This window comes from Microtus pennsylvanicus, chromosome 5 (assembly GCF_037038515.1).
Source record: "Microtus pennsylvanicus isolate mMicPen1 chromosome 5, mMicPen1.hap1, whole genome shotgun sequence".
In the NCBI taxonomy this organism is placed as follows: domain Eukaryota; kingdom Metazoa; phylum Chordata; class Mammalia; order Rodentia; family Cricetidae; genus Microtus; species Microtus pennsylvanicus.
In genome coordinates, this window is record NC_134583.1 from 103230454 (window position 1) to 103243982 (window position 13529).

Genomic DNA, 13529 nt, shown 5'->3' on the forward strand with positions numbered 1-13529 from the left:
CACTCAAAAGACTTAATAAACTGATTGAGGCACCAAGAAAAATAGAGAAGTAGAGAAAAAATTAATTTAATTTTAAAGGCCATCTACCTCAAACCAGGAGGTTTTGGGTTTTGGATGCAACATAAATGCATATAGTTTTAGCATATTGTTGGTCTGCTCTGGAAACTAGGCACATTTCCAGGGAGGCATGTTTCCCAGTACTTTACTGTCAGAACATGTGTTTGACTTACATAGATAAATTGCATTCATTTCTTCTATCTTCATGAATCATGTATATATTTAAAGAAGAAACCTTTTATAAGCTTAATAAATATAAATAAGCATCTTCATATTTGTGTTTATTTAACCAGAAAGCTCTTAGTGAGTGCCAAGTTCTGTTTTAAGAGGCTTTATAAATAATAACTCCTTAATCAGTCTGATGATCTCACAAATTAGGGATCTACTCTTTGAGCTACATACTGTGCAAAATAGCATAATATGGTATTAGTACATTTATGTCCATCAAGTTGCCTTCTAAGACAATGAGGTGGAGCTAACATGCTTTATGAAGTCTAGCCATGCGGACAGGGGGTCTAGCAGTGGCAGTCGGGGCAGGGATACACTAGAAACAGAGATACTTTCTGAGGACCAGTGAAGGAAATGGGAATGCATGGAAAGGCAAGCTGGATAGAGAGTAAGACTATCCATCATGGAACTGGGAAGAAGGAGGTAACAATTTCTGCCCAGGTCTAAACAGGGTCCCTCAGAGTTGAGGAAAAAGAGTCACCCCAGTGTGAGTCAAGTGGGACTTCCAGGGTGTAAAATAAAAATGGCACCCATGTGAAGCCACATCCTCCCAGGAAAGTCACTGAAGTCAAAGGAAGACCCAAGCCTGGAGAGACTTTGCTATGCCCTGAGCAGCATATTGTGATGGGTTTAGACTTGGGCCCCACTCTCTAAGGGGTCACTAAGGCTATCAGAATAGGGGATCCTAGCCTTAGGCTTAGACTAACACAGGTGGTGTTTTTAGACTACTGCAGAGAGATGGGCTGAATCTCCCTCTCCCTTCTGTTCTTAGGGTACACATGGCTGATTCCTCTTTTTCAGTGAGAGGGGTCCATCAGCAAACCATGACCATTCCATGGGCTCCCCACTAATCATCATTTGTGCCTCAGCACGAAGCCCCCAGCTGACACCAGCAGAGCCAAGAGCTCCACAGCCACCATTAACCTCTGTTTTCCTTACAACTCTACCTCAAAGGAAAATCCCACAATTCTACCCCAAATTCCTCTTCCAAAAAGAATTTCCAAGTACAAGCATATTCTCCCTCTTAGGTTTCTATGCTTAGAAATGTCCCCACCCCCAAGACTCTTCAGAGTAGTTAAAGATGGATAAAGACAGCCATAGAGTATTTTATAGCAATAAACAGGATGGAGAGAAAGAGATATGTCTATAGGAAGGGTCGGCAAACTATTCCCCACTTGAATCCTACTTAATCATATACCCACCATCCCTTCCTCAGTTACACTTGGACTATGTGATCTTTCCTTTCCATGGTCCCTTTGCATCCATCAGAGACACTGTCAATCAAGGCTTCACTCTCTGGGTGAGCATGCTTTCACAGCCCACCTGCCAGTGATTTGCCCCAGACACTAATTCCAGGACGGTAGCCCTGGCCTGACACAGGTCTATCATCCAATTGCTCTTAAGGGATTCAGACAAGACCTCCTCCGCAGTGCTCTATACAGAGAGATTACCCCAATAAGAACATTTCCAGTGGACCTTCCACAGAATTTAAGCTGACTGACCAGATACCCTGTCTACCTACTCTTCAAGTCTCTCCATCAGTCTATCCTTTGGCCTCTGATTGCTAAGTGGAAACAACAGAATAAGAAGACCATACCTAAATGGAATGCACTCAAGGAGGGGCTAGGATAGGATTCCTAGGCAAATATTTGAGGCATAAATAATGCCCCAAATAAGTCTGTGCAGCAGCAGGAAAACAAATAGAAACTGAATTTGCCATATTAATAGATTTTATGGTCTCCATCTGAAGGATAAGAAATGCTTTGCTTTGTTAGTTTTAGGGTTTTTTTTAAATCACAGTCTGGGAAAGGCAGTTCCATCGATATAAGCCCTCTATTTTTGGATCTTGAGAAGCTCTTATCTCTAACCAAATCAGAAATGTCACATATCAAGATAAAAATCTATGAAATGTTTATTCTGGTGGACTTATCGTAACTTGAACATGCACATGTCCATAGAGGGACTCGGTTAAGTTAAAATTGAACACAGGGATTCTTACAGTCCAGCAATGGCAGAAAAGGATGTTGACAAAAATCATTCCATTTTAACACTTCTCCGTAGTGGGTTGGGCACATGGGATCTGGATAGTCCCAACCTCAGCGACAGACCATGGCCATCTCTCAAGGAGTTTCTTCCTACTAAAAACCCATAAATAATTTGACTGTTCACTAGTTTATGTGGCATTTTATGTTTCCACAAACACCAACACATCAATTTTAGTGTAGAATTGTTTGAAGAAAAACACATGTTGTAATAACAGAACATGGACGAGATTGATCTGTATCGGATTGTCCATTCATCAGCTGGGCATTTCATCACAAGTCACTAAACCCACCTGGCCAGATTGCACCTTCCCAAGTGAGGCCTTACACATTTGTAGATACACTGTCTTGAATGGACTCCACATACCACTTCTAAAAACCAAGGCAATATCTAAAGCCTCTGCTTCCATAGAGAACCTGAGAGACACTCCTGGAAACAAGATGCATTTTTCTCTTAGGACATTGCTCAGTGTTTTCTGTGCTCTCTCTTCTTTGAAACACCTCTGAGATCCCTAATGTCTCATTCGGAAGGAAGTTTTACTGCAGCACCATCTTTATACACAGCATTTCCATAACTGTATCTGAATACTTACCTATCCATGACAGAGAAACTTGCAAGAAGTATCTTAAAGCTAGAGAGAAAAAGATTAGATGTTTGTTAGTTAGACACAACCAATCAACAGCTATGTGTGTTTGTGTGTGTGGATGTGAGTGTGTACACCCATGCACCACAACATGCATGTGGAGGCCAGAGAGCAACTTTTGGGATTTAGTTCTCTCTCTTTTCACCATGTGGGTTCCTGAAAGCAAATGTGCCCACTGATCCATCTCATTGGCTTGATTATAGCTTTACCTAATTTTCTTACATCCACTTCACACTTGCAGACCACAGAAGATAGGTAGTATCTAGTTACAAGTACTTAGAATCTAATCTGAAAAAAAAAGCTATGGTACTGTATAACTTCCATCACTACAATAATTGTTAATGCTTCTCAAATGTGTGGGAGATTCTGTTTGAAACATGCAATAATCTAGGAGGTTACTTGGTTTTGCTGGCCACTCATATAAATATAGGAGACGATGACCATGTGTTTATCGGCAGAATAAACTGCTAAATTAGAGCCCAGGGTATTTGATTTAGTGGGGGGGTGAAGCCTTTCAATTATAATTGGTATTATGCAAATTTAAATCTGTGCAACATGAAGCATATTGATAAATTCTGACAATATGCAGTATTTCAAAGCACAGAAATTCTCGCTCCAAGCAAACTTTTAAATCACTAAGAATTGCATACTCCCAGAGCTGACAAAGCCAAAAATTAACTAAGTCAATATTATTGCCACAGTCTTCGCTTGGTTCCCCACCAGTGGCAGAACTGGTCTTGAACTGGCCACTCTCTTTGGGAAGTCATCTCATACAAGGAGCAGGAATCTCTTTTCTGAATGATACAGACTATAATATCGGAAGCTTGGCCTGTGGTCATTGAGACTTAGGTCAAGGTCAATCTTGTCTGTTTGACCTTCATGGAAATATAAACCACCTTTCAACAGAAAATAAATGACTCTGTAGACTCCTAAGTACTTTCTATCTGATCGTTTTGATATAGAACCAGAGTATTAGTGTGAACTAAGTCATCTAGGTAAATCAGCCATTTCTGTTCAACACACTAAGTGCTTCTATAATTACCTTAACTGATTATACAATATAGATTCATGCCAGAGAGATAGGGAAGGGGATAGACAGGTAGAAAGAGAAGCTTTTTTTAAGGGGATAGAAGGATGGCTAATTTAAGATCACTTGGCTACTCTTCCCGAGGACCTGGGTTTGGTTCCCTGCACCCACATGACAGTCACAAACATCTGGAACTCCAGTTCCAGAGGATCCAGTGCTCGTTTCTGGCCTCTGCAGAAACCAGGTGCACATGTGTTACACAGACTCCCAGACAGGCAAGACTTATCCATGCATACAAAATAACAAAAATAAAATAGAAAAATAATGAGTTGGCATTTTTAAGTCTTCCTACCACCTACGTCCTGAACAGTTCCTAACTCAACTCAATCTTAATTTATCCCAACATAAATACTTCCCATGGGGGTAAGGAATGCCCCCATTTCTGAATGGCATACCAGCCACACAAAGATTTGACAGAAGTCAAATATGTTAGGCTGTGCAGAGAGAACTGGGACTCTAAATGTAATGAAAGAGCCCAGGTAAACCGGGCCCTGATGAACTCATGTTCATTCCCTGAGCTCATATTTTTGTTACATGTGACAAAATGCTAAGGCTGAAGTGTGCGGCAGGTGTGTTACCCATCTTCTTGTTAAAGCAACTTACGTTCTAGTAGAAATCTCTTAAGGACCACTACAAGGCTTCAGATACAGAAGAACTTGTCAGATGATTGTGCTCAGCTAAGGCATTAAACTACTTTCTCCCCAAACCAAAAGAATAATAATCCAGAGATCTTCAATAATCTACATAATTTTTTTCCTAAGAAATAGTTTAATTTTTTTCCATTATAAATCTAAGTAACTTTTGGGAAAGGGACTGGGAGGCAAACAGCCAACAGTTTCAGCTGAGCAAGACATAGTTTTGCAAGCATCTTTAAAGGAACTTAAACTAATTTCTGACAGATATAAAGAAAAAGCAGTGAGTTGAGTAAATCTAGATCAGCTACAGATAAAAGGGATTTCCAGAACGTTTCCTTTCTGTCACTAATAAAAATGTACTATGCTTGACTTATAAAAAACCATTTCATCCTATGTGGCAACAGCCTACAGTTTGTAATCTGTTAACTTTTCTAGAGATTTTCCTAAATGTGTTATGCTCAAATTGTGGTTAAGAAAATAAAATGTGGGTGGAAAAAATTAAAGAATGAGAGAAAGAGCGGATGGAATAAGAGAAGGGATGTGTTCTACAGTGTTTTACTGGGGAAGGTTTAGCCAATCAACATAAAAGAGCAATAAAATGGAATATAATTTCCTCAGATGTAGAATTTAGCTTGAAAGGCCATCAAAGAACTTGTCTCAGTGAGGATCATAAAATAGCAAGCTAATGCATGGATGTTTCAATGTGGCTAAATAAAGTTCTTTATGTACATATTCATTGATGAGCTTCAGGGATCCTAGAACCCCAGGAATTTGCCTAGAAACATCTTTGCCTCTGTCCAGACATGCACTTCCTTTGTAGAGCAAGAGTTTTTCATGTTCTCCACATTCTCGCAGGTATTCTCTAAAGCATGCTCCATCAACAGACTAACACTCACAGCTTAGCGCTTGACGTAATATTTAATATACTTTCCCCCTCTCAGATTCAAAACCAATGTGCACGTGTGTGCATCCAGAAAAAAAAGGCTTAATATTGCCAGATCTTGGCAAGTTCTGTTTGTGTTAAGCATAACAATTGTCTCTGCCATAAGAAATTAAAGTAAAAAATAAAATTTTTATTTTAAGTATTAAGCATTTAAGTTTTAACCACTGGGTAAACTTCATGTTTTGTCACCAAAGAAAAGGGAGTTTGGGGTATAGATATATAGAATGTTTATTAAAAGGGAGACAAATATTTTGCTCTGTCCATTTTTTCTACCACTGAACTTAATTGAATTATTCAATTACCAAGTTATTACAAATATAGGAAATCTTACCATCCTGAGAGTATTTCTGTTTCTTTAGAGATTATAACACTGATATATTGACAACTATGTTTTCAGGAAATAATTGAAATGTATTACCTACCCTGAAATTAGTCCATAAAAACTGATCCCTCGCATTTTGGACCTTTCATTTAAGATTAAAATCAAATTGCAAAAAAAATCTAACCTCTGTAACATAGAGTTGATAAGACCCTGTGAGACTGGTGCACTCAGATTTTAGAAAAAAAAGAAGTCATATTAGCCCAGTAAAATCTCCTACCAATAGAGCAAAAACCAAATCCAAAGTCGTTGCTTGTCACTGGGAAGCAGTTTCCTGATACAAGATAAATTGTCAGCAAAAGGACAACCAGAAAACACAGATGACCAAAGTTTGATTTTATTTTTGTTTTGTTTTATGTAAATTCATATTTACAGAGGTAGCACAAAATTTCAATTATGTCTTTTGTAAGAGCACTTTTGGGTACATCATAAAACCAGCTCATTTTTATGCTCTTTAGTTTAACTCATGTACTATCAAATTGAACAAAGTACATTATTCAGTGACAGCAAATGATACTTAAAATGTCACTATAAAATAAATTGAATCTGTCCCCATCGTTTCTCTCGTGGACATTGGTTTTCAATGCTTCTCTTTAACGTGTTAGGTTGAATCACACATACAATGCTTACATTACAGAAATTGTTACATGAAAATTACAGGGTTTTGTGGCTTGATATAAATCTTAAATGCATTGGGATATACCTTTGAATCCCCTTAATTCAACTGAATGCAACAGATGTGTAGTGAGTATCATCATACACGTGGCACTTTATGCAGAAACCCATGTATCCAAAATGGTGACCTTTTATGATGCTGGTGTTGCTGGGAGCTGCCGGTCAGATAATCAGCTGTGCTTAGAACACATAGACCCATATTGCAGCCAGAAGGAGATCCAACAAGGCCCTGCTGACTTTTTTTTTTAATGAAAAGAGCTATTTAAACGTTTCTTTGGTAACCAGGAAGTTGGAAATTTCTAACTTCCTATTTTTTACACAGAAAACTGAACTGCTAGATAGATAAGACACTCCTAACAATCAGAATGTGGCTTCCAACATTTTGACAAACGGCCCAGTCTTTCTCTGCGAGTCACTTCCCTTCTTGATGTATCAGGTTGTCCGATGTGAAGTGGAATAATATCCCTCTTGTGAGTTACGGGGATTGAGCAGGATCATGTGTACACTCTGGGGGTGGAAATTCTACTAACGAGTTTTCTACAAATGTCATTCAGTGTTTTATCCTTTCATATCTCATTGCCTCCCCCATGCTCAGTAATTTTAGTTTGTGCTTTTTTTTCTCTTTTTGTTTATTTGGTTTGCTGGCTTTGTGTTCTTTTCTCCTTTTTTCCCTTTCTTTTCCTTTTTTAATGCAGGAATCGGCCAAGGGGTTCCAGTGGTGGCGCTCATAGTGGAAGGAGGACCCAACGTGATCTCGATCGTTTTGGAGTACCTTCGAGACACCCCTCCTGTACCAGTCGTGGTCTGTGATGGGAGTGGACGGGCATCTGACATCCTGGCATTTGGGCATAAATATTCAGAAGAAGGCGGGTAGGTGAATTACCAGGCCCCAGGGTAGACTCCTGAGTACAAAGCTGGTGTTTAAGGTATGGGAAAGAGGGCATCAGAGTGTGTTCTCTGCCGTTCAGTCAAGATTTCATATGCTAAACAGCTATGAACAATTATCTAAATATTGACTGTGGGGTGGTAGAGAAGAACAGAGGACAACATCTAAAATGCCCCTGGAGTGGGGAATCCATGAAGGCTACCTTGAGACCACATGAGGATGGGGAGGAAGGAACTTAAAGGGTGTGTTCTTTTGTCTCAGTTTCTCCTTCCCTCTTTTCCCTCAAGGAAGGAGAGGCAGGCACTGGGCTATGAGAAATGAAGCAAACAGAATATGGGTAACAGTGCAGGGTAGCCTCCAAGATAAGCTGAGTTTGGGGCATCATGGTCAAGCCGCTGTAAACACTTTCGGAAGATTATTATCAAGTACTTCTCTATTGTCCTGGAAGGTAAAACCTCGATAATCGGTTACAGCTCTGGTCCTTTGTGAATTACTCCCAGAACTCCTCAGCCCTATATATTCTGGTTGGAGTATCAGCTTTTCAATGCTGCTGTCCAAAGTCCAAAGCTCCAACTTTCCTGGGAGAAAGTCTCTCCACAGTGGCCTAATAAGACACTCCTGCAGGTCATGGAAGTAATTTGAAACAAGATGTGAATGAGTTTAAGGAACACAACCAGGGGGAATCACTTAACTTTTGCTTTTGGTTGATGTTGTTTCTGGGTTTTCGTTTGTTTTTTGTTAGTTAGTTAGTTAGTTAGTTAGTTAGTTAGTTAGTTAGTTAGTTAGTTAGTTTCTGAGAATTTGATATGAAGAGCTATAGACAGACAATCAAAGGCTGCTGAGAAAAAGAGAATCATTCTTCTCTACAGACAAGGTCTCTGATAGGTTACCAAATCCATAGTGGTCAACTGTTAATGCATACACACACACACACACACACACACACACACACACACACAAAACATTAAGTCAAACAAAAAAGCAAAACACTAATTACCCAATTTTTCTAGCATATGGTTAGGGTGACAAACAAGTCCCACAGGAGATAAGACCTCTTATAAATATAGAGTAGCTGTCCAAGGGTACCATGAACTGTGCAAAACATTGAGATATAAAAAAAGAACAGCCTGGAGATGCCACCCTCAAAAACCATAGTAAGGCCAGTAGGCAGACCAGTATGCAACAACAATAATGAAATTACAGACGAGCTAGCCCGGTGGAGGGCACTCCCTTTCTACCTCTCTCCTCGCCAGTAAAGAGATTCCACATGTCAGCCACTACCTCCTCTCCTTTCCCTTTCTTAATCCCTGTTTTGGCAGCCACTAAGACAGTATGTTTGCCTGGTTTATACTGGAACCAATACGTGTGAAGTGGAGACTGTCAGAAGGCTGAGGGCTTCTATGCCACCCCTGAATGCCATGACAGTGACCTGACTGACACCTAGAGATCTGATGGTTCTACAAACATCCTCATCGAAGTTAAAGCTTAGTCACTGCCAAATTTAATTAAATTGCTATCATCATTCTTCTTTGGGAGAGTAAGAACTGACCCATCTTATTACTGAGGACCTGAAGAGAGGGCATTTGCCCAGTGAACTTTATATTGACTAACAAAAGTGTTTGATAACCTTAACTGTTTTGTAATTCAATTTTGCCATAGTCCTTATTTCTTCCAATATAGCAATATGATCCTTTAATCTGAAAACAGCTCTTAACTCTTAATTGTTTGTTGACCCATTGAGTTTGCTGATTGTTTTTGTCATATGTCCACAAAGCAGATATGGGTTTGCATTTGGAATGCAGGTTTCCTTTTCTTTCCTACAAAACCAAAAAAGAAGGAAGGCATTCTCCAATGTCTCTGCTATCTTGGATCACCCAAGTGACAGGCAGAGTCTGGTGCCTATTATTTATTATTTTTTAGGCTGTGTGTCTTGAACATATTAAATATCTCTCTCATTGAGCCGGGCAGTGGTGGCACACACGTTTAATCCCAGCACTCGGGAGGCAGAGGCAGGTGGATCTCTGTGAGTTCAAAGCCAGCCTGGTCTACAAGAGCTAGTTCCAGGACAGATTCCAAAGCTACAGAAAAATCCTATCTCAAAAAACCAAAAAAAGTCTCTGATTATTACTATTTAAAATATGTAAGAAAAAATGTGAGTTTTAGAATTGGAAGGGGCAGTGGGCAATTTAATCCAGTGGACAAGAAGTTAAATGCTTTGTCCAAGTCTGCACAGTCTATGAGCTCATCCATCTGGGTTATTAGCAAAATTCACTGAAGTATGTTTCATGATGCATGTTTCTGTCCTACTCAGGAAGGGTCTCGATGACTTCTTTAAACTTTAAACTTTTAAACTTAAAGTTTTTTTTTCTTAATATATTTTAATACAATCTTTTCTCATTTTGCATAGCTATCCCTGTTCCCACTCCCTCCTCTCTTTCTACTTCCTACTTCCTCCACCTTCCCCCTTCCTCACCTCCCCAGACTCCTTTAAACTTTAGGTGCACAAAAGTTACCCAGTTTTTTCAATAATTTATATTTAATATTATTAGCATATGTATTCCTAACATACAAAAATAATGCAGTCCTAATTATGATCTTGTGTCCAAGTTTTGATTCCTTTCTCATCCTCACCTAGACCATTATCCACCCATCCCCATACCCACCTAGACCATCATACACTGATCCTCATCCCCACCTATATCACCATCTACCCATACCCATCCCCACCTAGACCATCATACACTGATCCTCATCCCCACATATATCACCATCTACCCATCTTCAACCTCACCTAGACCATCATTCACCCTTTCCCATTCCCACATAGACTATCATCTACCCATCTCCAACCTCACCTAAACCATCATATATCCATCCGTGTCTTCACCTAGACTATCATCTACCCATTCACATCCTCACCTGGACCATACACCCAATACCAATCTCCAACCTCACCTAGACCCTCATACACCCATCTCTTACCTCACCTAGATCATCATCCACCCATCCCCATACCCACCTAGACCATCATACACCCATCTCCAACCTCAGCTAGACCATCATCTACCCATCTCCACCTCCATCCCCACCTAGACCATCATCTACCCATCTCTGACCTCGCCTAGACCATCATAAGCCTACCCCCATCCTCACCTAGACCATCATATACCCATCTCCAATTGAAAACTCAAAAGGACTGTGAACATCTAACTTCACTTGGAATTCTTATTTCTAACTATTTTATACTCTACGTATGCAAAATTCCCAATCTATATAGCCTCTACACAAACATATGAACCATGGGCAGTTATCAAAGAATCTGAAGTCACTCACATGATTAATACAGAGGCAAAGAATTAAATGCTGTTTATTTCAGTGGGTCTTCAAAGCTTAAAAAATTATTCCAAGATATTTTCAATACTTAAAACAAATAGAAACCTGAAGGGAGGTTTTGTGTACATGTTTGTCAATGTAGTCACGCACAGAGAGATATTATGCATAGTGCTATGATGAAAGGCTACAGTCTTAGGAAATCAATGGTAAATTTATCATGATAAAATAAAGTCACAATATTTCTGTATGCCATTGGAATAACTGCCAGGATTAGTTGTGCCTATTCAGTTTGACAAGAAATTGTTTACCACATATGTGCATGCAATTTAAAGTCATTTCCAATGAACATTATTTTGTGGTAGTGTACTTTCTTTACCTGTACGAAAGAAAGAAAGAAAGAAAGAAAGAAAGAAAGAAAGAAAGAAAGAAAGAAAGAAGAAAGAAAGAAAGAAAAAGGAAGGAAGGAAGGAAGGAAGGAAGGAAGGAAGGAAGGAAGGAAGGAAGGAAGGAAGGAAGGAAAAAGAGATCCAGCTAGACTTCATTGACCAGGAAGGATTTCTTCTTTAATTTTTCAAATTCCAATGGAATTGAACATTCTACTACATACATATGTGCATACATATTTATATAAACAAACCTGTACAAGTAAATGCATCATTGTCCAAATAAAATTAGATATAGGGAGCATACACATCCTAATTACAAAGCTTTCATTTCCAAATAGATTAATATTTTTGCTGGTTTTTTTTTATTTGGGAATTTATTTAAATTTTTAAAGTTAATTTAATTTATGGATTGTTAAATGATATAGCTATAAGGACTATGAGTGTGCGTATTCAGCTATGTAACCTTACATTTTAAAATCTTAAATGACCTTTTCTCCCCTTACATTGTGACCTTTCTCGTCTGTCATTGAGTTCCTTTCCAAGAATATGAATTGGAAAGAAAATATGAATTGGAAAGAGAATATGAATTGGAAAAGAATCACTTTGGAAGTGAATTATAATTGGCAAAACTGATTATCTCCTCTGAATGAGATTGCTCGAGATAGAAACAGACAGACTGTGTCTATCACAGCGCAAATGGGCTTGAATACACTAGGAGACAATCACAATGAAATGCTTTTTCTGTGTGTGGTGCTGAGGTTAAAATTAAATTCTATGTTTTGTCTTTTTCCTCCCTATCTGCTCTGTGACATGTGGTACCTGGAAGAAATGGCCAAAGTCCATTTCCTTATCACCGTAATGGGTTTTCTGTTTACCTGTCATAGTTCAGAGTGAAGCAGTAAGCACTTTCCATAATTAATTCTCTTGCTCCAGAAATATGATCAAAGCTTTCTTCTTAATGGCAAATGACTAAACCCCATAAATACAAATATTAATGCTACCAGGAACTGTTAGATTTAATTACCCAGTGCTAAATACAAAGTCTTTCTTGTGTTTGACTAAGCAGATAAACAGCATTGCCTGGTGTCTGGAGCACCTTTCAGTGTGCAGCTTCCTGATGCTGAAATCATCAGGCCTTTACCTGATAACTGTCAACCTCGAGTCTCAGGCTGCAGAGAAATGGGATCTCACCCCTTCATTTGTCACACAGGGAACAAGTGTCTAACAGTGGACAGTGTCAGCATGAGGACATCGTCTGAGCCCGCGTGTGCTCTGAGTCACTGCTCCTCATCCGTCACAGTTTTATTACCAATGCTTCTATTTTCTTTAGAATTTTTGTTCAAAACTTAACGTCCTGGATTCACCACAGTTCAGATCTAGAAAAGTGGCAGAACCAGCCAGCTAGCACCCAAAAAGAAAAACATGCCTTAAAGGATTTTTAATAATTTGTTCATGACTATTGGGAAATTATGAAATTATCAGTGAGGCATATTGCACTCCTATTATATCCCTAGTAGCATTTTAATTAGGGATTGACTGTGAAGGGCATGTGAGCAGTCTTTTTTTTTTTTTTTGAGACAGGGTTTCTCTGTGTAGCTTTGGCTGTCCTGGAACTCACTCCGTAGACCAAGGCTGGCCTTGAACTCACAGAGATCCACCTATCTCTGCTTCCCAAATGCTGGGACTAAAGGCATTTGCCACCACTGCTCAGCCATGAGAAATCTTATTCTTGGGAATAGAAGAAAAGAATGTAGTGTGTTGTGTGGTATGGGATGTTTGTGTGAAGAGAGAGAGGAGAGAGGTGGGGGGTGATGGGTGTAAGGGTGTGTGTGTGTGTGTGTGTGTGTGTGTGTGTGTGTGTACGCGTGCTGTGTGTGAAGTGGTAGAGGGATGGTGTGGGGGGACAGTAGAAGTGGGGATTGAAGAATGGGGAAAGTATACACAGTATAGGACAGGGGTGATACGGGGTGAGCATGGTATGGGAAAGATTTTGGGGTGTGTGTATGTATTAAAATATTCTGAGACTTTTCTACTTAAGAACTTAATAAGAATTCTCATGAGTTTTTGGTTTATTTTCATGTTCCTTGATGCTAGCCTTTTTTATTGAAAATAGATTTTTGGGGGGGTCAGCTAGGATGAAGGCATGAGGACATCAACTAACTATAAAAAGGGAAAACTACATTGCATGGTTTCCAATTTATGCCTGCAAATGTCTTGAAGAATGTTTGTTTCTC

At 39.3% G+C, this 13529-nt stretch overlaps 1 protein-coding gene across 31 annotated transcripts in view; it reads left to right on the forward strand.

Annotated features, from left to right (window-relative positions):
• The window catches only part of Trpm3 (transient receptor potential cation channel subfamily M member 3), a 787998-nt gene that overhangs the window by 573295 nt on the left and 201174 nt on the right, over positions 1-13529 (forward strand). For 29 of the 31 annotated variants that reach the window (XM_075973702.1, XM_075973688.1, XM_075973693.1 and 26 more), the window contains one exon: positions 7386-7560. In XM_075973702.1, coding sequence (XP_075829817.1) covers positions 7386-7560 — 175 coding nt within the window. Of the gene's footprint in view, positions 1-7385; positions 7565-13529 lie in introns of those variants that run through there. The other 2 variants (XM_075973710.1, XM_075973711.1) reach the window with 1 other exon arrangement.